General features: G+C 42.1%; 1 protein-coding gene across 6 annotated transcripts in view; it reads right to left on the bottom strand.

Moving 5' to 3' along the window:
• The window catches only part of LOC311267290 (myocardin-related transcription factor A-like), a 47851-nt gene that overhangs the window by 4160 nt on the left and 20120 nt on the right, over positions 1 to 23571 (bottom strand). For 3 of the 6 annotated variants that reach the window (XM_084370269.1, XM_084370272.1, XM_084370270.1), the window contains 17 exons: positions 20065 to 20130; positions 12388 to 12443; positions 11264 to 11339; positions 10990 to 11151; positions 8119 to 8285; positions 7839 to 7949; positions 7420 to 7488; positions 7034 to 7230; positions 6665 to 6839; positions 6094 to 6355; positions 5780 to 5940; positions 3392 to 4354; positions 3105 to 3302; positions 2859 to 2975; positions 1729 to 1878; positions 1488 to 1571; positions 657 to 705 (listed from right to left, as the gene is read on the bottom strand). In XM_084370269.1, the coding sequence (XP_084226395.1) occupies positions 657 to 705; positions 1488 to 1571; positions 1729 to 1878; positions 2859 to 2975; positions 3105 to 3302; positions 3392 to 4354; positions 5780 to 5940; positions 6094 to 6355; positions 6665 to 6839; positions 7034 to 7230; positions 7420 to 7488; positions 7839 to 7949; positions 8119 to 8285; positions 10990 to 11151; positions 11264 to 11339; positions 12388 to 12443; positions 20065 to 20130 (3063 nt within the window). Of the gene's footprint in view, positions 1 to 656; positions 706 to 1487; positions 1572 to 1728; positions 1879 to 2858; positions 2976 to 3104; positions 3303 to 3391; positions 4355 to 5779; positions 5941 to 6093; positions 6356 to 6664; positions 6840 to 7033; positions 7231 to 7419; positions 7489 to 7838; positions 7950 to 8118; positions 8286 to 10989; positions 11152 to 11263; positions 11340 to 12387; positions 12444 to 13214; positions 13251 to 20064; positions 20131 to 22791; positions 22897 to 23571 lie in introns of those variants that run through there. The other 3 variants (XM_084370267.1, XM_084370268.1, XM_084370271.1) reach the window with 2 other exon arrangements.

Raw genomic sequence — 23571 nt, 5'->3', positions numbered from 1 at the left:
AACGTTACATGTATTAGGAAACTAATATTTTCATTGCATCAGGGGTAGGACGCATCTTTTTTTCCCTCCTGCACAAATAAAGTATAAATATATGGTGAGACCTCATCTCCGTGTTGTTTTGTAGAAGTAGCATCCGTAGCATTTCCACACATCTGATTTAACTTGCTTTTTTTGTGGGGGATACAATATGCGAGCCGAGCCTTCAGTCGCGGTGACGGGCTTAGGCAATTCAAAATAAATCAGGAAACCAATACAGGATCTGTGATAACATCTTTTACCCCTCATCCCCCATCCCAATACAAGAAATCATCAATTTTCTTGTATTGGTTGCTGAGTAAATATGTGTTTGATATGATACAATCTCCATTAATTCTACCTTTGATAGTGTCAAAAGTACAAAAGCTATTAAAAAACATGAAACATGAGTTTTACAATCAGATTTTCAACACTGCACAGAAATGCACTTTGTCTGTAACCACCGCTGTGTGCCAGGTGATAATAAAAAACAACAATAACAAAAATCCTTTGTTATTGATGTCGAAAACCCCTTTATGTTATCACAAGAGGTATCAAATATAGTTGTTCTGTTAAATTCTGAGCAAATAAGAAAATGTTACTTCACAATGAACTGAGCAGACAGTGTTAGTGCGTCTTACCTCCTGTCTGCAAGATGATGTCAATGAAATCATCTTCATGCTCTGTATCCTGAGGACAGACACACAGAAGGAACGTGATTCCCTTTAAAATTGTACGTAAAATTCACACAACACATAACATGAGCACTTGATGTGAGATGGCATGACGCAAAAAAAACCCATCGCGTTTGCACACGCGATGTGTACGAGCGTGACTACGTAGCAGGCCGAAACAAAAAATGCTCCGGGGGGGAAAACACATCTTAAAATACATTTCAGTTTAAGTGTTCAAATTAAATTAATTAATTAATTCTGCAGGATTTTGACAGTATGAACTGTGTGTTTTTTTCTGGGACTCCTCCGTGAGAGATTGTGTATCTTACTCGTACTACAGTTTGAATGGTGGTGTTTGAGAAAAGCAAAGAAAGAAGAAAGCCAGATGCTCCACCTATAGAAAAAAGGTATGATATTATTTCTGATATCTTTGTAATGGAAAGTTTCACCTTCTCCATGAGGGTTGAAAAAATTGAATAACATTGGGAGTCGTGGAAAATGTGCTGTTATTTTGTTAAACATGGTTATTGAGATTTTTTTCCTCTTTCGTTTTCCTCAAATACATTTTTTTTTTTTACTGTATTTAAGCCTCACTGCAAAGGTTTCTAACTAGAGATGGTATGAACTATTGCTATGACATGATTCCAAATAAAGGGAAACTGTAAAGTAAGAAAATTATAGTATGGGTTAGAAAACCCTGAGAAACACCCCTGAAGGCAGTAAAAATCACTCATTTGATATAGTAAACAAGCTATTAATTTTGCACAATGACACAATCAGACATGCAGCGCGTCATACTTTATTATCAGGCGATGAGGCGGTGGTCTTGATGGAAGCCGGAGACAGAGGACTAAACAAGGCATCCAGACCGGGACACAGCTCCTAGAGGAGAGGAAGGAACGAAGTGAGGAAACATTCACTTTCCAAAGCCAGACATGGGGTAAAGTTATATACTTGTTATCAGAAAATGCTTCGACAACGTGACAGGATGATACAAGTCACCTTGAAAGATTATCCATGTCTTGTGGAGATTACTTACAATTTGAGAGGAAGGTGATGAGGTGTCTTTCCCTGAGGGAGCAGTCTGCTGGTCCTGGAAGAAAGGCTGCAGACTGGGAGGTGCTGACAAACACTGAGAGAGGACCTGCTGCGGCTGCTCTGCAGATACCTGAAGTCCTCCATTCTGTGGCTGCAAATCATTAAATAGAGTTACAGGGGAACGATGCTCGGCATTTCAGTAATAAATTCCCTTCCTTTGACTTTATTCTTGCTGAACAACACATTTATTAGCACGTGTAACTCGACAAGGATTGTAAACTTCCACTTAAAAGCCTCCTTCGCCAACCTTTAGCTGACTGCCACCCCTTTATTAAGGGAGTCATAGGAGGGGTAAAAAAAAAACCAGGAAGGATTGCTGACCACAGCGATCAGCACACAGCGTTCCACTAAATCCTGATATTTTTCGACTGCTGCGACACACCTGCACTCACTGAGTGATGCCGTACAACTCAATTAGCCGAGATGCGCCGGAGTCTTTGTTCCTCCTCCGTTAACAACATAAATCATAGTAATGGAGGATGTCGTTAGAGTAATTAGCAAAGCAATAATAATCAGCATGGCGATAGTGTCAGACAGTCTTATCAAGGAGCGCTGTCAGTGTCTCAAACAGCATACATCATTAACTCCCACGGCTGCTGGACTCACTGCAGCAGCTCTCTTTCACCCTCGTGTTTCTCGCCCTCTTTATGGGGCATTAACAGACTGTTCTTCAGTGACGGGAGGAGAGTCTCTGGGGCTCTTGGTCAGCTCTGAAGAGTGAATGTTTCATGATGGGGATCCATGAATTGTGTAAAAGAGATGTGTTAACATTTATAATGTTTCTGCGTGCCTCTGCGAGCAGGTAGTTCTGGTTCTTTCTGCTCAGGTTTTGAGATGTTGAGCTATTAGACTCTACCAGCCTAATACAATGGAGGTTAATGAACTTTGCTTAAAGATGGAATATGTAACAGATGGGGAGCAGCATATCACCAGAGAAACCGCTAAATGCTGTTAACTGTAGTTTTGTCCACAGTCACTCCAAATGGTCTTTTTCCTGTTGTGCAACACTTATCCAGTTACTCTGAATCTGGCTGCATAGACAGATCATCTCTGTCTTGACTTAATCCTCACCTTTGTCTTTTGTTGTTTCAGAAATCCCACATGCTCGCTCTGTTTGGTTTGATTCTCAGCTTTAGGCAGGTGATCGGGGTGGTGGTCAGAGAGCTTGACTGGAGCGGACTGCACTCGCTGGAGACAAAGGAACAGTTGGAGCAGTGTAGTTAGTATATTGTTTGTTAGTTTGAATATAATAATAAGAACAGTACATCAGAATCAGGCTTTTCATTCACACACTAATGATGACAGTGAGTCTGGTACCTGCAGTGTGATTTGATTGGTTGCTTTGGTCTGAGGCGCATAACTTCTTTGGTGTTCAGGGATGTGATTGGTCAGTGCGATCAGGAAGTGGTTACCGTTGCTGTCGGTGACCAGAGTCGGGGTGGAGTTACCCTTAAGGAGATCCAGTGGGAGGGAGGGGGCGGAGCCTGACTGCTGGTTGCTGTGCGTTTGAGAGACCTGAACAAAACAGACAACAACTTTTAAAGAAGGAATCTCGACGGCGAGGTCTGCGTCCTGCGAATGAAACTGTAAAAACCACTCCTGACCTGCGGCGCCTGCTGTTGCACCGCTTGTTGCTTCAGATGTATCTGGATTTGTTGCAGTTGTTTCGTCTGCTGATGCTGCTTCTTATTTTGCTGCTGTAGAAACGACTTCTGTTGCTTCAGTAGGATCTGTTGCTTCAGCTGCATCTGCTGTTGGTGTTGTTTGGACTGTTGTTGTTGCTGTAGCTGTTTCAGCTGCTGTTTGTGAGATTTCTTCTTTCTCTGCTGAGAGAGTTTCTGCTGATTCTCCAGCGTCTGACTGCAGTTCTGAATCATCCTCTGCTGGTTCTGAATGTTGTGCTGCTGCTGTAGCAAAAGTTTCTGTATGGCTTGTTGCTGGGCAAACTGCAGAGTGGTTTGCTGGAGACATATATGTGGCTGTTTTTTCTGCTCCGGCTTCATTTGCGCCTCCTGAGTTTGGGTGGAAGACTGTGGTAATCCATGACTGTCTGGTAATTGCATAGCTACCTCAGACACTTCTTCTGCCTCGATGGCCTCCTGTTTGACGGTTACCTTGGTGACATCCATCTCAGATGAAACAGATGATGATGGACGGGGTAATGATGGATTCCCAAATGTGAGAGGGACACTGGGCTTATCAGGAGGCTCTTGTTTAACTCTTACGAGAACCAGCGGCTCTGGGACCCGTCCTCCGTTTTTCCCTTGCTCCAGCTGCATCCTCAACACCTCCACCAGCCTCTGCTTCTGCCTCAGCATCCTGGTCAACTCCTCAATCTGCTTGTCTTTCTCCTGCAGCATTTTGTCTTTGTCCACAGTCACTCCTGGGGCTGTGGTTGTAGTGGTGAAGGCAGTTGTTGAGACAAGACAATGTTTCTGCAGAGAGGCTGCCTTTAAAGCAAACTGACAGGGTGCTGGGGTGGAGCACTTCGGCTCCTCTTTAATGTTAATTGGAAGCTGAGCAGCTGAACGCGGCTGAAGGCTCAGCTGGGTGAGAGGTGAACTCATCTGGACAGAAAGAGAAAATAAAAATAGGTTAGCATAGGGAGCCTTGAAATGAACATAAGTGCAACAGCTGGAGACTAAAATCACATTTTACTAGTGTGTAAACAAGAGTCTATAGCCAGGCTCAAGCTAAATGCTAGCATCTGTATGCGAGTATGTTCAACGAAAAAGTTGACGTGCTGATGTTTGACATTTTTACCATCATAGTTTAGCTTGTTAGCATGCTAACATCTGCTAATTAGAACTAAAAACAAAGTACAGCTGAGGATGACGTAATTAATTTTGAAGATGTGTGGCACTGGAAGCAACCTCATGGTGGCACTAGAGAAAAGTCAGGAGATCACCAAAGTCAAGTAGGATTCGTCCTCTGGGGACCACGGATGTCTGTCCAATATTTCATGCTGATCCGTCTGATAACTGCTGCGATATTTCAGTCTGGACCAGAGCAGTGGACACAGTGACGCTACCATCTCCACCTCCATGCTGCTAACGTGTCTAAAAACGTGTTTTGACTGCACTCTAAAGTGTGCGATGATTTCTGTACTTAAACTTTGCTATTAATGAAACACTGATGTTGTACTTCATGCATTAATGATATATAAGTAGCACATCATAAAATATTCTTCGCAACACTTAAGTGCACTTGACGGTGCTATTTTGAGACGCCATTAAATCATAACTGTAATATATTTAAATTTAAATGTACTCAAATGCATTTACTGTGGGCAACAGTTAATGGAATTACTATTTCAGGTATGACCTTGAAGTACATTGACGAGTATATGCAATATATTAAATGTATGTTAAAGATATTGGGTAATATAACTGAAGTCCATGGTATAAAAATAGTTATTTAAACAAATACACCTCGTAATGTAGTTAAATGTAGTACAAGGAGTTCTCAACTGGTTATGAAACAGCCTCGACTTCATACTGATGCTTCTATATGACCTACATAAGCAAACAAGACCATCAGCGACAACATCGGCTATTTCTTTAAAGTTATTATAGTTACTTTTAATGCAAGATTCTTAATAAGTCTCACAGCCAGAGGAAAGAAGCTGCTCTGTAGTCTGGTGGTACGGCACTAAAACAAAGTTGTTTTGTTTTCAACAAAAAACTAATTATCCTCACAGTTGTTTTAAGTATGTCACGTTGTATTAATTATATATTACTACTAATACATGTGTATAATACTAGTGTGTCAAGTAATTTTATTAGTGTAAATCAAAGTTTACTTTATATACAAAGAATGACTACAAGTTGCAAGGGTACATTTGAAATGCCAAATTCCCGTGTTTCAGCTGAATGATCGTTCACTGTGCTCGACCTGTAAATCAATAACCACACTTATAAGATGAGTGACACGTTTCAACACAGTTCTCAGATTAAGTCAGTCTGTTACAAGAGCAACAAAATAATTCAGACCATTTCCCCCAAGGCGTTGCTGTTAAAGCTGGTATCTTCTGGGCTCAGGGCGCCTGGTGAGCGGTCAGAGCGGGTGAGCGAGGTGTTTCGGGGGGAGACGGTTCCACCGCAGAGCTGCTGAGACGTGGCTACAGCTGGGGTGGCACTGTTACCTGCATCAGCTGTAAAGAAAGGGTGACGTGACATGAGGCAGACAGTACAAAGATAAAACATTATCCACACTGTTTGCTTCATTACATTCTAACACTTGAATACATGATTTGAGTAAGGAGTCGTGACACACTGGAAGAAGAACAGGTATATTTTCAGTTCACCTGACTGAGCGGTCAGAGAAATCTGATGGCACTGAAACCGAAACTGTTGCTGCAGTGTGTTGTTGGTGGAGGTTGCAGCAGTTGTGGAGGGCTCTCCTGCGCCTTCAGCCCCTGGCCCTGTGGTACCCCCTGCTGCCAGAGAGGAGGTAGTGTCACTGCCTCCATTCAGTTCCAGGTAGGTCCTCAGCCTCTCAATGAGGTCGTTTTTGGTGCCAGAGACCGGCAAGCTACGCAGCTTCAGCTCGGACTTCAGTTCCGCGACCTGACAGGAGACGCAGTGAAAGAGAAATTGAGTTTGAAGGGAAGGAGTGAGGGAAAGTGAAGAGATGAGGATTAAGATCAGACGGAAATTAAAAGGGACGAAAGGAAAAAAGAAGAGAGGAAACAAAAAGACAGAGTGATCAATCACTGTCCTGTTCTTTGTCAGCTCTTGCGTTGGCAAGCCACTTCTCAGTGACAAAGTTTTGTTAGCAGAGAATCTTTTACATGTGCCAACTTCTATCCGCCAATTACTCCATCGGCTCGTCGAGAGCTGTTAGTCAAGCTCCTCTTTGATTTGTATGCAGCTAACCTTCATTTCATCCAGGTTCGGAGGTAGAGACGCTGGTTTTGGAGCAGAACTCTGACAGCTGTGACTGCCCTGGTTAGACGCTGCTATTGTAGGGGTGGCGACAGCTCGAGGCGGGGAGGAGGTGATCATGGGATTGGAAGAGGAAGAGGAAGATGGCTGCTGATCCGTCTGAGGTCTGTTTGAGGAAAAAGTCAGAGAGGGGAGAAGATTAGTGATCGCAGCAGTTGAAGACGACTGAATTAAACTTTTACAGAGTTTTAAGCACCACGCTGAGTTCCGACTCATCTTGCTGTAGATACATATGTTTGATACATGCTCCAAGACGAGGCTCCCCTATCTCACGCAGCAAAACATCTCCTTAAAACTCACTCCAAAACGTACTTGGGTGGTGCAGGCAGGATGGCGTGGTAGTTGTAGTGCTGCTGCTGCTGATTGAGGATCTGGAGCTGCAAGAAGAGCTGCTGCTGCTGGAGGATTTTGGCATAAGATGAGTCCAGATGGGGAGGAGGCTCTTTATCTCCCTTCTGGTCAGGAGGGATGTACTGATGGTACTTTAACTTTTTAATCTAGAAGGAACACATCGACAATACAACAGGTGATCGTTTCAGAACCATCTCGCTGCTTCTATGGTTCATTTGTTTCCTCTTTGGTTGAGTTGGACTGGTTCATTGAAATGCTACTACTAGCTTTTACTACCTTGTCTGGTATTAGCAACAATATTATCTGCATGTCTAAAAACGGGGACAAATATGTACCTTTGGCTTGTTGTCCTTAGGTTTCTTGTGTTTCTGGGCGGAGCGGTCACAGTTCGGTTTAGGCTGGTACTGAAAAAAAGGAGGGATGCTCGTGAGTGCTCACTGTCAACTTTTACACCGGCGTTATTTTTTTGACCACTTGAGGGCAGCACAACAAGCCGTACACGCACATCAACATAATACCACCTTACAAAAAAGCTGCTAAGACAAATGTGTTGGTGAACAGTTGCCCATTCACACAGCCAGCAGAGTCAGAGCAGCGTTACTGCTCACTTTCTGTCCACCTGATGAATGTAAGTCCAGTATTTTTTTTTACCATTAAACCAAAACAATGAGCCGAAAGACACTAAAACGATATAGTTCACACATTCCCTTTATAAACCTTTACTGCTTGGTTGGCCTTGACATATGTCACCTACCTTTATCTGTGAGATCGTCCTCTGGACGGGTGGTCCTGCTGTCCCATTGGTCAGCTTTAATGAGGTGGAGGACCCAGAGATTGGTGGGAGAGGAGGAACAGGAGGAGGCGCCTGATTGATGAGATGACAACATACTTGAATTTGATATAACAGCAGAAATCCAAAATTTGTTTCTGCCGTTGTACTGGAATTCATTTGTACTCGTGTTTTACAATCTTGCATCCATGACACACAAAATGTTGAGGTGCACTGTGTCTCCCTCTTTCTCGAGTGATCCTACCTGAGTAGGAGACGGGAAGCTGCTCCGGGTCAGTGTCTCTGGTGGAGAGGGCAGAGGCAGCAGGCCCAGAGGACTCTCCTGGCTCACCGGCAGTTCTGGAGACAGACTGTAGTTGCTGTCTTCATCACACGACGAGTTTTCACCTGCAGCCTTTGGAAACTGTGTCCCTGAGAGGGAGCAGAGGAGGTAGAGAGGAAAGGACTGATAAAAACATAATGCAAATTCAGTAGGAGCACTTTTTTTTAACCAACGACGATGTGCTACTGCATACTATATATGCCTCCTTGTCTCCGTGTGTGTGTGCCTGTCTGGCTTGTGTACATCCCTCCAATGACAGCCAAGCTTTTATCACTTGCATTTACAGGTGTTGAGCCAGTGGATTCCTCCCAACCATCCAAACATACTGCAATGTGCCAAAAAGCTGACAAACTAAAGTCAGCCAAAATTATCACCAATGTCCATCAACCAGTGCCTTTATGCACTAGCTGCTGCAGGGTCGCCTAAATATTCATCTTCTCTGCCTGCACATCATGTCCATTAAAGCCACTTTTACATGATTTCTTTACAGATATATTTAGTTCATGGTGTGGCGAGGACAAGACAAGCTTTATCCCAGTGATAGTTTTCATTCATCTAAGTTCACTCACAGTGCAGCCAAGTAAGGCTGGCCACCTCATTCACACTGTTCTTATGTGACAGATGGCATCTCTCGAAGGAAAGATGTTACACTCAGAGTTCTGGAGGATCACTTGCATATGTAATTTATGCTCTGAATGCATTAGCTGTTTAGTGAAGGCTCCTCCTGTTTATGCCAGCCTTCTGCGCTGCTGCTAATGATCTTCATTTACAAAATGTTTTCCAGGCAACAAACAAACATGGCCGGATCATATATAAATGTGCAGAGAACGTGAAAAAACAACTGTAGAGCTGCAACGACTGATCAAACAGTCGCCAACAATTAAATGAATCGTGATTTGTGATGGCCCCGACACATCAAACTGACATTAAAGAAGTAGCCGTAACAAAGGCTGACTGTCGCGTCGTCTCCTGTCCCGTGTCTCGGCCAAAAAGATGCACTTGAACACACCGCAAAGACTTCAGCTGACGGCCAACAAGCTTCTACGTCCCGCGCCTGCGTGACAGGAAATACCTCTCAGCAGTCTTTGACACCACTCTCGCTAATATAGCCTCTCCTGATCGAGAATACGTCTGATAAAAAAGTGGCACATAGCACTGGGGAAGAGGCTGTGGCTAAGACAATAATTGAAAGATTATTCCACAGTGAAAATAATTGTTAGTTGGAGCCAAATAAAACAAATGTCGCAAATAAAGCCAAATAAAACAAATGTTCAGATGTCCTCCAGCACGGGACTGAATCCAGGCGGTGGTCCTCCTGCTAATTCTCCCCTCAGGGATATCATATAATCATGTAATTATTATGCAGACTTCTGAGTCCTTACAGGGATTTAGGGACTAAAGTTACCTGCTGCACGAGGATAGAGACTTTTCCTTTTACTGCTGGATGTGTGTTATTTGATTAAAGGAGCTGCTATGGGCTGCAGCAGACAGCTATGCAAAACAAACCGCTGGCCATTAATTCACCATCAGCAGGCAATGATGAAAAGACAACATGGGGCTGATTTAATACCCTGTGATCCAATAACGCGATGACTTACCTACCGCTGCGCCGCGCTAGTGTGAGTCTAGGTGTCGTGCTTTGTGCTGTGTGTTTGGATCTTAGCATGTCGAGCCTGTGTTACTCTCGTGTTCCCAGTGCCTCTGCAGCAAGTGGTGGTAATGCAATTGTGTTTATTGTGCAGCGGTGACAGAGATGGATAATCCACTGACTGTGTACGTTATTGAATTTCAGCCTCCTTCCCTCCGCACATCGTTCAACCAGCTGGACCCACTGTCTCTGATCTCATCATGTAGTGTCTGGCAGAGAAGGCACTGGACTTCAGATACACAATAAATGTTCGATAGCGCCACTCCTTCGTTTCTTTTATTGTGGATGTTGTAATGGGAAAGGGTGAAATTGGGGTCGTTATATCCGACACAATGCACAAATTGCAACTGAGTGAAATCATATTCATTAACGTAGAGTGCTCAAGTTTCAATTAGTATTTAATTATACTAATAAAAGATAAAGTGCTTCATGAACAGACACTGTGCCCATTTAAACAGCGGGGAAGGAAGACATATCTCCACTTCTCGTCTGTCAAGATTTACCGTAACCTAGTTTCATCTTTGAAGGATGAATACAAGGATGAATGTGTATTTGTTTTTGTTTGGAGCACAGCTGAGGCATCTGAGCAGGAGCATCAGTATGTTCATGATAACAAGAGGAGGGGGGCCAGGAGAGACTTCCTGTCAGGAGCCTTATACTGTGTGGGTGTGTTGTGATATATCACACTTTATATTTTTCTATTTCATTTATATTACACCTCTCTTCTCCACATACATGCAGGGTATTGTTTACTTAAAAAAGGCATTGATATATTCTATGAAGTAGCAAGGTTATGTTTTCACCCATGACGTTTGTGAGTTGGTTGGTTTGTCAGCAGCATTACACAAAAACTGTTCTCCTGTAGCTTGTTCCTGTCACGTTCATGGTGTTCTTGGTGTTCAAGGTAAAGGAACCCGCTGTCGGCTTAATCGAATGTAAATAATTCAACCATTAAGTCGAGCTTATAATTGGCTCCGCTAGTCAGAAGCAATTGTGAGAGGAGTTAATTGTAGTCCAGCTGAAGAGGGCAACAGTCCAAGAAACAGAAATAAGTGTAGAAACACTGTTTGTCTTGGATGGATTCCATTAGTCATTCAGAGACCCTGCGGGAGTGTGAAATCCATCGAAGAGTTGGCTTGGCTTACCTATGATGGCCTGTTTAATGCTGGAGTGAACGGGCAGGATGTTTTTATGGATCAGCTCCATGGGCCCCGGCCGGTGGGAGATCTTATCGTTCAAATCATCAGCGAGCCGAGCTCTCTTCAGCTGCAGCTGCTTGGCCTGAAGTGACGGCTCCGCTGACGTCTCTGGAAGCAGGCGAAACCAAACAATGGACATTTTTTTCGCCAGTTTTGCGAGGATGCGCTGAAGTTATTTGTCACACTCCAGACAGACGGGGAAGCTTTTTGTGGCACTCACCCTCGAGGATATGCATTCTGATCAGTTCAGATCGCTCGGGCCGACTCCTGATCTTCCTCTTGAGATAGTCCTCAGTCTGGAGAAAGAGAGTGGCATGTTTATCATTTCTCCATAAGTCATTCTGTCTCAAACATTTCATCTGCAAAGGACGTCTCAAGTTCACAGTCTCTCTCTTCTGCAGTCATCACTATCTGTGCTGCATGATGGACCATTTAGTGCGTTGGTTCGCAAGTTATCCATTACTTTTAGCATTAGATTTTTAAGATTTTAGCATTATTTTTCCATTTATTTATTACTGTTAGCTTGTTGTTAAATATTGTGTCTACCATTTATTACTTTCAGCTTGAACTATTTCACATGTTAAACATATCCAGTATTTTTAGCTTTCTATTTCTACCATATCCATTACTAGTAGCCATCACTGTTTATCCTGTACTCTAAGCTAACCATTTTAAATTAAGCTAACTATTTATCCATTAGCCTACTTCAGCTTTTTTAGCTAGGCTATTTGATGTGTTTATCAATTATGTATAGTTAATCAAGGCGTACAGGGTTTAGACCTGCTCAATTTGGAAAGTGTCACAAGATGACTTTTGTTGTGAATTGGTGCTATACGAATAAAGATTGATTGATTGATACCTTATACCATGTATCAATTTTTTGGATCCAGCCTACTTTTCTGCTTGATTTTTTAATGACTTCTCACAAACTCTTAACATGTTCAGGTGTTACAGATTCAATATGCGGAAATCCTGTTGTTGTTTTTTTTTATACTTGACATGTTGACGAAGATATTATTACATGTATTTATTTTTATTACATTTTTTTCTTTCAATTTAGTTAACCTACACCACAATGTTTCCATGGACCTCCTGAAGTACTCCACCTCTGGTTGGGAATCACTGATTTAGTGGATACTTTAGATACATTGCACCTTACAGTCCAATAAAATTCATTTTCTGAGCAGATGGCCTCATCTCAGCTCTCAGCCTCTCTGTATTACATAATTATTCAAGGGTTGCTGTAATGTCGTCAGATGTTACAGAGCTTAGAGAGAAAGTGAATGTGTGCTTGAAACAGGCCAGTTTTGACTTGAGTGACTGATTCGAGGATGGCATACTCACCCGTGCTCGTTCCAAGCTCCGTCGCTGTTCGTGGAAGGAAGCTGAACTTTTCAGTGCTTGAGGAATAAAAGAGAGAGAGAACATTAACATGGCAGTGTGTACATTCACACATCTGAAGGGAAATGGAGAGCTAAATGGCTTTGAATGGCTCTTGGCTTCTTCAGTTCACTTCCAGTTCAGTCTGAATATGTTTACTGATGGTGAGGATTATTGCTCTTATATTTCTAAAGCTTTTCCATTCTCACATTTTGAGCTCCATGTCAGCGTTGTAAACGCCTGCTCTCACTGTACAGGCCTGCATGTTTATAAGCCATGGCAGAACAAAATGCATATTAGCCTGAGCAGTCGTCCCTTTAAGAGGCTGTTTAAAAGGCCAAATCTCAAGGTAAAGAGAGAAATGTGATGGGATGGACTGCAAGGGGTTCCAGTCCAATGAGCCTTTTTACAGCAGTGGAATTTATGAAATCAGTTCAGCATCACAAATGACTCAAGTAAGACTTCCTGTAGGGCTGTGATTATGCAAAAACCAAGGGATTAGTGGTGCTATAAACCTAAGAGCCTAAAGGGTTGTGATGACACCAAAATGCTGAGTTAAATACAGCATATCAGTACAGGCATTATGATTTTGCTTCTAAAACAAGAATCTAAAGCCCAAACTATCAAATAATGTTGTATGACATATAAGAATGTATAGAATGACGTCAAATTGTTGAGATCATATACATTTTCATTTGAAGGGGAAGGTACAAACCAGTGTAATTTCCAAAACATGCATTTTATCAACACAATTTACTGCACTGCAGATTTGTAATATGAACTTTTTGTACCTGGCAAATGTTTATTTGTTGACCAATCACAAGGCCCTATGAATGAGAAAGAGGCTGTGAGATAAGACAGATAAGAGGCAGTGTTTAATAGATCAATTATTGGTGTAAACCTAGATTTGGACATTTTAACAGCTTTTGGTGGTTAGATTAAAGCAGTGGTTCCCAAAACTGGGGGGCACGCCCCCTAGGGAGGGCCCATAGGTAAAACAAGGGAGGCACAGCGAGGCTAAATGAATGAAGCATGGTTTTGCACTATTAGTGAAGCATAGAAGTTTGTGACAGGACTGACAGGTGAGGGTAAACATGACAACAACCAAAACAATGACGAGGCATATCTCGTCTACAACGGTGGCTGATGAAGAGAGAAAAGAGATTTTGAACGTTCAAATTCGATTGTAAATTCGACAGGAGTTTGCAGGCAAAAGACGTAGATGTATGTGTGGGTGAGTCGAGGGTGGGGGTGGCTTGAAAATATTCCTCTCTACAGTTTCAGTCTAAAGTTTGAGAACTACTAGATTAAAGAGTGAACTGTTCAGGTGAAAGGCTGCAAGCCTCCACTTCAAACTTCAAATCAAACTAATCATCTCAAAGTGATTAGAATTGACTTCAGCTGCCTTGTTTGTGTTCTTTCTTTGAATGCCGTCCGTGTCTTCGACAGGCCTGATCATTCCTTACAGCAAAAGCACAACACTGCAGCTCAATCTACCAAACACTCACAAAAGTAGCACTTGTGAAGCCTGCTATGCAATCATATGTCTTCCTCTCTATGAGCCACTCCAGGGCTCATAGTTAGCAAGCTAACTGTTTCAGATTCCTACACAGACACACATGCAGGATGCGCACACTGCCACAGGAAGGGAAACATTTTAAGTTTGGGCGGAGATTGAAATGACCCAATGACGAAGAGGTTAATGTAGCCCGTTGTCAACACAGTTCCACTATTTTAGGACAATAGAGTTGCTTTGTTTGTATCTTATCTCAGACAGACAAGGCAACAAAGAAGCTTTCAATGGCCAAACAATGGGGACATTCACGACTGGCCAAGTCAGTCACTGGTTGTCAAAACCAGACAATCAACTAAGCTGTGAAGACGGCTGCAGTACACACCTGACCAGGACGTGTATGCAAGTAAACACCCTCAAATTAAGTCAGCATGCTAATTCACAAGTTGCAATTTTATTTCAAATCTGATGTGTTTGGAGGTAACACAACAGAAAATGTGTCGCTGTCTTAATACCTTCTGACTGCACTGCATACACACATACACACACACACAAGTGGTGTGACTGGATTAGCAACCCCGGGGTAAGACTGCTGGTACCTGCTCAAGCCTCAGTTCACGTCGCTGAGCACTGTCACACTGCTGCTACACACTCACTCGTGCACACCCCGGGGACTTCACCCCTCTCAGACCTCTCACCCATCCACAAGGGGGTTATGGCGGTCTCCTTGAGGGCGTATGAACCTGCCTGTCAGTCTGCTCCATGGAAAATGTGTGGTGGGACGGATGGATGGATGGATGAGCAGAAAATAAGGCGTTGGACGTGGGGATGAAAAGTGAAAGAGATGGAAATAGATAGGAAGAAGATGGAGAATCAGAAAAAAAACGGATGGTGGGAAGACGGGTAGAAGAGATAAATGAAGAGAGGCAGCTGGAAGAAAAATGCAACAACAGACCGAGGGGCAAATGAAGAGGAGGAAATAGAGAGTCGTAGGAAGAGGTCAGAGAGAAAAGACTCCATTATGTGCATGAGTGGCTGCATCATGGCTTCTTGCCACCCTGCTAAAGCTAACCAGCATTCCCGCTCTTTGAGAACATCAAGCAGCCTCACTTCCTCTGGCGGTGGCTGTCTTTTTATGTTCAGTCTGCCGCTGACTGCTGCTCGGTTTTGTCATCCGAGTTCAATGACTGAAGAAACTCTTTCTGTATGTTAGCACATTTCAGATGGTTAAACTTTGTGATATGTTTATCAACCTCATGAATCAGCTTGAATAGTAGCAGAATTACTAAAATATCAGAGTGGCCTTAAACAAACATGTCACGCATTGTTCTTGTCGGACAGTCACAGACCACAAGCTATTGAGCTATTTCAGATGTGAGAACTTTGTGAGAGCCGCTCCACCTTCACCAGGAAGTGTAAATCTGTACATGTACAGAGCTCATATATGGTTCAATATGTCCATCTAATCACAGTTACTGGGGCAGGTTTATCTATCATCTACAACTACCTATGTAAACCTAATCTTACTATAAGAGCTGCAACAATTAGACGTTTAATCGATTAGTCAATCGAAAGCAAATAAGCTGCCAGCCATGGTTCAGGCTTCTTGAATGTAAAGATGTGCTGTTTTTATTAATTTATGACAGTAAATGGAAAGTCTTTCAGTTTTGGACTGTGGGTTGGAGAAATGAAAGTAATTTGAAAGATCTCACTTTGAGCTCTGGCAAATTTTTTTGATTTTTCACAGACGAAACTATTGATTTATCTTTAGATTATTGGCAATTTTTAAGACAGTTGATTGTTAAGTAAGTGTCATTACGAGGCCATCAAATCGGCCGTATTCACATGGCAGCCATTTTCCTCAAACTCAGGGTGGGAAGCTCAAATGCTGAGATGATGTTGCGTTATGTTTTCTAGGTTGAAAGTCAAATAAAAGTGGCTGAAAATCTGACAAATTATCACATCTTCACATTGCACAGCTTCCCAATTGATCAGCCACCGAAAAGATCACGGATAGTGAAACTCTAGAGGGACGTCGGGCCACGCAGTAGTTCAAGGTAAACCAACATTTGATAACCCGCAATCAGCCACTTCCTTACTTACATTACTGTTTGATTATATCTAGTGCATTTCACTTCCATGCTTACATAAATGTGTGCATGATGTGTTGATATTTTAGAATGAATGTACACCTTTCCTGTCGTATTGTGTAGCAATATCAAACAGTAATGTTAGCTAGGAAGTGGTTAAATGCTAATGTTAGCTGCTGTGTAAAGGAAGCTAATGTTTTGGAATAAGACTCAAGAATCAACTGTCTTTCTGCAGAATTGCTTTCCGCACCTTTAATCGGAAATGAAAATAATCGTTGCTAACTTTAGTGAAGTTTATCCTCATACCATTCAGAAACAGCAGTAGATTTGCCTTTATCACTGACTAAACCTATGAACACATATGAAACTAAAGCTTCAGACTTTTACCCTAACTGCATGTATACATTTTATACTTTAAATTCAGTGTACTGCATGTACAACTACCAGCTCTGTCTCTTTCTGCTCTTGGTCACAAACCTTTGGAGGAGGCACCACCTGTGCATTCAGGTTTAGCTTAGCTAACCTGATAACCACCGGTAGATGAGCTTGAACTGAAAAAAATGTTTTAACACATCTGAGAGGTGTATAAATAAAGTGCTAGGTAGGGTATCACACTCTGGGCTTATAATAGCACTGTGTTAAAAGAACACACCCTAACACACCGCAGCCAACCAACCAAACACGCAGCTACAGACACACACACACGCACACAAACTAGGGCTGCTGCTTCTTCATAAAGTCAAGTTCAAACAAATGTAAAGTTACGCGTAGCTCGTTTAAATTAACGATAATCTCACCCTTCAGTCCGTATATTTTTCTGTGCGGAGTCTTGAGACTGTCGTGCATCTCTGTATTTCATATTGCGCCCTCCACTTGTGTCATTAGATCTGAACCAGTGCAAAAGAGCCACATATCCTTTCATAGCGCACTGTCAGCATTGCTCTTCTTGTTTTTGATGACTCCGCTGCCTCGCTTGAGTAGCAAACTAGCAGGTGGATCCTTAGATTTGTTGTTGTTGTCGCTTCTATTTTCTCACAGACCGCCATATCTTTGTTGGCAGTGGTGGACTTTGAGGGGCAGGGGCAAAAAAAATATAAAGGGCACCAGCTGTATGCAGTTGGGCACCAGCACGCAGAAAGTTATGTGTTATTTATAGTGAAGAGAGGGCACTACAACACGTTTTCTCAACTGGAAGGGCACCCTAGAGGGATTTATCACGTTTTATATGCTGGAAGGTCCAACCAGAGGGCATTTTCATGTTTTATTTACCATAGGGGCATCCAAGAGGTCACTTTATACTCTATATAATGCTTGGAATCATTTTCATTATTATTTCCATGGTGCGGTCAGACAAGATGTATCTTTGGGCTCAAGTGAAAAGCTAACCAGCATGCATGGAGCTAACAGAAGGAAAATATGTTTTCTGTACACAAAGCAGGCATTTGAAAGATTATTACTTGATGGTGGGATAGTGAGAGGGAAAAAACAAGACAGTGAGTGATAAAGAGTCATCAAGCAGGAGAGGTGCGGTGACTGTGAGACGACTGACCTGAAGGTAGAGAACTTCCACTGAAGTCTAATCTGAGGATTTTTAAAAATGGACCAAAGTATTTTTGGTAGCATTCTGTTTCAGAAAGGTCAGTGGAAAAAAGGAGGCGGCGGTGAGAGTCGTAGAGATGCTGCTACTGTGTGTGTTGTCGCTCCTCCACCTGCCTTCTGTCTCCATGAGAGACTACAGGGGCAATTACGATAAAGGTCACGCAGCAGAGCAGCAGAGGAGGCTAGCCGAAATGTCAGTGGCTAATTGTCCCGCCATGTCCTTACGGTGACATTAACCACATTTAAACCCATACCTGAACTTAACCAGGTCTAACCTACGACCTGAAGATAATCAAGTGACATTCAAACCTGTCGTCAACGACAGCCATAGCATCACAGGGTCGCACGGTTCCTTTCTTAATCAAACAAAGCCTCCACCTGACAGAGCGAACTTTCAGCCGCTCACGTGACCATCATTATATTCGACCCCTGTAGCATCTCCACTGTCTCCACATAAGTATCTCTGTTCTGCTCAGATGATAAACGCTCCCCAGGCTAAAAGGGACAAGCTATAATTCCCCTTAACACTGCAGGAGACACGACGCACGGACGAAACAAGCACCTCATCAAGCTACAATCCTGAGGTCAAGGAGAACAGAGGCTTGGGATAATTGGATGAAACCGTGTGAACAAAACATTTTGATCTTGGTCTCAGCCAGCTGTCATTACATTAACTCCTCTGGTCACACTTGGCTGACTGTGTCTCTCACTCTCTCTGACACCGAAATGTAAATGATCACAGGGCCATTTCTCCACCCATTGTTAACAAAGGTCTGAGTTTATTTGCATCTTTCCATTCAAAAGTACAGTAGCTCGCCACTAGATGAGGCCTGAGCCGTGCTCATTATCAATGCTGTCTGTCTAGAAAGATAAGAACTGATCTTATTGCGACTAAGGGGAAATAGTGCGTCTCTATTTGTGATGCGGAACAGAATAGACTCCTGCAACAGCAAAATAGTCTATACAGATAGTTTTCAGGTAGCTAATTCAAGCATTTAGCAGATGAACAGATAGACAATAAGTAGATAAGACGCACAGCACAACACACTTCCTGTGACAACGTGTCAAACTATTATGATATCAGCTGTCAGAGGCAGAGTATGAAGTTCAATACTTGTGGAATAAAAGTTTTACTAAATGAGCATCAGACAAAAACTGATTATGAGCATTGATGTGTAGATTATTAAGGTCATTCCCTTGAACAGAAATGTACGTTCCTGGAGATTATTAACACCAGAACATACTGTGCTGCTGTCAATAAATGTGCTGAACAGCAGCATTAACGTATTCTGTTTGATATGCTGTCTAATGAAATAACAGTTTTTAAGCGTGTGCTATTAAATGGATCTGAACAAGAGCCAAAAGCATATAAGCAGCGCAAATCATCTGGAACTGAAAGCTTCCAAACTTTTTGAGTCTGATGGTGCACGGGGAAGTCTCTTAATCAGATAAAAAGCAGATAAAAAGCAGCAAACGGATGTTCATGATGGCAGTTGAGGTATGACCTCGAATCACCCCACTTTGACGACTGAAACTGCCGTCTGTCAGGAGATGAGTCCTGACCACAATCCAAATCACTTCAGAGGAACAGTTGTCTAGCAAGTAATGAAGCTAAAAAACACATAGTGATGAATGAATGAATGAAAAACTCAGCATGAATCCAAGTCAGTCAGTCGCCGTCTTTGAGGTACAGCTAGCTAAAACTAATTGAGTCCCACCCTCATGAAGGTTATAATGTTAAATTTTTGTTCAAACTGGTTATAGAGATGTTGATTTAACTAAACTGTCACTTTGGAGAACAGTTAATTGTGTTTTTATGATAATGAGAGGTGCCTCTAGTCATTAGCTCAAGCATGTTAGCTAAGGGAACTTAGCTAGTGAGGTTAGAACAGGAATTTATTACTGAAACTCAAAAATCTGATTTGTTTTGTTGTTGTTTTTATTGTTTTATGCTTTGTTTTTTGTATTTTATCTGAGTTTTTAGCTGTAGAGTTAACTTGGGGCTAACAAAAGAAAAAGTCAAAATCTTTGAGCATTTTCAACTAAAATTCTTGTATATTGCCCCTTTAATGTGCTGAACAAGTGTAATTTCTATGTAGTGTTTAAACTTGTGGCGGCGTGACGCAAAAAAAGAACATTTTAAAAAGGGGTCGACCACTTTAACCAGGAGCTACATGTTCTCAGCCTTAGTTATGGTAATGCTCACTGCCTTTAAACTGACTTTAAACCGTATGTTCTGTTTTCTGTCCATTTTCACTTCATTATCACACTGATCTGTCGACATGAAGCATGAACGCATTGGTTGGGCTTTACACTAGAAAGTTATTTAAAAGGGTTACATCAGCCATTGTAAACATGTTATAGTCTGAATTGTTTAAATATAAAATGGAAACAATAACATTTTCTATGTATGGACCAAACACATTGTTCTCTACTTACGTGGCATGATCCCCTGTTTGACCAGCTCCTCTCTGGACCTTCTCTGTTGTAGCTTCAGCTGGAGAACTGAACACCGACAGAGAAAAAGAAGCAGGATGAATGAAGAGCCGAGTCAAACCGGCAATACATAACCTCTATCTCATTTCCAGCCACAGAAAGCCACAAAGGTAGTGACATTACTCATAACTACGCTGCAAGTTCGCAACAACATGAAACAAACGACTTTGTGTCTGTGAATACAAGTAACAAAGGTGTAGAGTTACATCTAAGATGCTCTACAGAGGTTTTTATCTACCCGGGTTGCTGCCGGTGATCAACATTTGTTCTCTGTAGTTGTCTGTGACAAGACATACCGAAGTTGTGTGACACACTACAAAGAGATGGGAAACGCTCACACACAGAAACAGACGCAGCAACAGTTTCCTGTTTCAAGCGTTTCATTAAATAGCAGCGCACACAGTTCTGCGCTGCATACGTCAAATCTCAACACCACAGAGATGTGTGACAAAGAGGTAAAGGAAGGCGATCAGCATGCATGTTTCATGTAACGTCGCTCGTCCTGATGTTTATTCTTTTAAACTGTTTTAACATGTATAATTCAATTCGGGAGTTTTGGAGTCTCAGATACAAACATGGTTCGAAACAGAACTATCATTAAATTCCCGGAGCTAACGGCTATTTGCAGGTCGTGCCTCCATGTTCTCCTGCTCAGAAATTGCTATCGAAGTCGCTCTGACTCACCACGTCCTGAGCCGACCTCGCATTTTCTCTGATGAAAACTTGTATCTGCAAAAAGTTTGAGGACCGAACTTCCAAAATGAGAAATATGATTTGCCAGGAAATGATCTTGTGCAGATCAGCAGCCACTCTACAGTATATCTGGGTCATGAAATCAGTGTTGAAGTGTAAAAAATTGGACATCTTGAAAGATTTTTTGGTAGATGGCTCTTTTTCAATCACCCTGACCAGCTAGCATGGTCTAACCTCAGTCCTCACTTTAGCACTGCAGAGCCGAGGTGTTGCACAGTGTGTCATATGCTGAGGCAACTACCAGTAATAAGAGATAGCTGGAGCTCAATCTGATGACCTTTCCTTCTAGAGTGTAAACTGTTTGTTGTATGCGTACAGTTAATGTCTTTGTTTTTACCTGGTAATATTAAAGGTGCAATATGTAGGAATTTTAGTTTAAAACATAAAAAAAAAAAAACAGTAGTATACACAACCAGACTTGAGTCCGCTAAGAGGACCGCTAGCTGCACTGCTAACTGAGTTAACTGGCTAACGGCAGCTACAGTTATCAGTAGTTTGCAGTTACTCTGGTGAAATGCTGCCCCCTGTTTGTTTGGAGTATGAATGCTCAATCAATCGATTAGTTGTTTGGTCCATAAAATGTCAAAAAATGGTGAAAAGATTGACCATTTTTTTGCAAAACCCAAGATGACAACGGAAAATACTCACATTCGAGAAGCTGAAATCAAAGAATTTGGATATTTTTTCTCAAAAAATGGCTCAAAACAGTCAGTTGTCAAGATACTTGGTGATACAAATCGATTAATGGACAAATCATCGCAGCTCTATATTCACAGGTCATATTTCCTCAACATGCACAGGTTACTATATAATTCTCTTTGGCTACTCTGATGTAAAGAACAGACAGTTTTAAAGTCTCACACTGCGTGAGGCACAACAAAAATGTGTTGCCAGGTCAATCTGTCTGATCAGAACTGATGTGAAAGGACAAATCCATAAAGTGAAAATTTACTGCTGCCCCATATGAGCTGAAGTCAATCACCCCGATGACATTCAAACTGTAGCTCAACTTTCCTCAGCGCAGCGTTCCTACGACACGGGCTGACACCACACATGGGGTTACTTGATCGCAAGTCAGGCTCAGTTCATAAAACCAACAAATTAAATCTAATATGATTTGTAAACGGAGGGTCGCAGGTGCCTCGATAACAAATACTTCACAAAACAAATTATTAAAAATACTACAAATCAGCCTGACAAAGAACTTGATACAAATACAACTCAAAGTATGTTTTTGATTCAAAATGTTGAAAATAAAAGTAGATGAAGCCACAATATGACATCAGTTAATGAGTAACAAATGCTCCATACCTGTATTTTTATAAGACAAAACAAACATATAGCACCTTCAATAACTTATAATCTTTTTAATCAGTGCTTCAATGTGATCTCACATACTGTGCGAGCTGTAAAGTAACTGGACACTTGAGTATAACGTTAATGTGGTGAACTTAATAGCAGACGGTTACACATCCAGATGACACGGAGCAATATCAGCATTCATCTGGAGCTGTGTTTCTGGCCGCCTGCCCAAAATTCATCCATTCAATTATTCTATCTCAGTTTTCATCTCCACCACCCCGCTCCTGAGGGAAATGTCCGTCTCTTTAGCTGCTAAACACTCGATTATGTTCAGCGTTCAGTCACTCGATTTGCCTGCTGTTCTGTGCTGGGCGGGTACTGATCCAATGGGTTTTTCATTCAAACAGCTGTCTGTATGTATGTTATAATTCCTTTATTATAGTTTTCTTAATTATAATCTCTTTTTCACATTAAGGATGAAGGCACGCTGATTGCCCAGTGAGTCAGAGAGTTGAACGACTTTAAATTGCTATATAACTAATAGTGTGTGTTAAAACTATGGCGGATAACAGAAAGAAATCGCAACTTCGCCACGTACGTAAGCTCCTTTCTTACCGTTTTGTCAGGTACAGTGCTGTCTGCAACAGACAAACCTCTTCTCTTATTTTGCCCAGAGCCTTCCTGAAGCTGTATCCAAAACTCCTGAACCTACTATCCACTTCTTACATCCTCTGGCCCTTTAATTTCGACAAAAAGAGACATTACTCTTCATATACCGAGACTTTGGTCTCTGTCAAGTCAACAAAAAGGAAGCTAGCCTCCTCTACCACTGATCTCTCCCTACATGCCCCTTAAATATCACTTACTCAGAGAACAGCGGTGAGAGCACTTATCTCTGTCATACATCTGCCCTTCTTGTTCCTCTTTTTAGTGAAACTCTTCCTTCTTTTTTTAAAGTGTTTTTGCACACACCAGAATAGATCTGTGTGTGCTGGTGTTTCAGCACTGCCTACATATCTTTTTATCCCACGTTGGTTATAATGACAGCAGGCTCTGTCGCTGTGGCACACACAAACAGCAGACAGTCCCTCTGTGTGTCCTACAGTAGACGGAGATAAAAACATTCCTATTCCTTTGATTTCTGCGACGAGGACGTGGCTGATGCAGGATGGTGCAGTTTCTCCCCTTGGCAGCGGGAAAGATTTAACAGGCTCCTGCAGGCAAACATGGGCAGACTAACAAAACAAACACAGACACTCATTACAGGCCTGCATATTTGCAAACACACACAAACACAGGAGTACAAAAATAAACACATATTTTAATACCTCCACTTATGGCCGCATGGTGTGAATATAAAGACACGGTCGTGAGACATTCCCACGCACACACACA

This window comes from Pagrus pagrus (assembly GCF_965226575.1).
Source record: "Pagrus pagrus genome assembly, chromosome: 13".
NCBI classification, from domain to species: domain Eukaryota; kingdom Metazoa; phylum Chordata; class Actinopteri; order Spariformes; family Sparidae; genus Pagrus; species Pagrus pagrus.
Note: the sequence above shows the minus strand (reverse complement) of the source record. Positions and strands in the feature narration are given on the sequence as shown.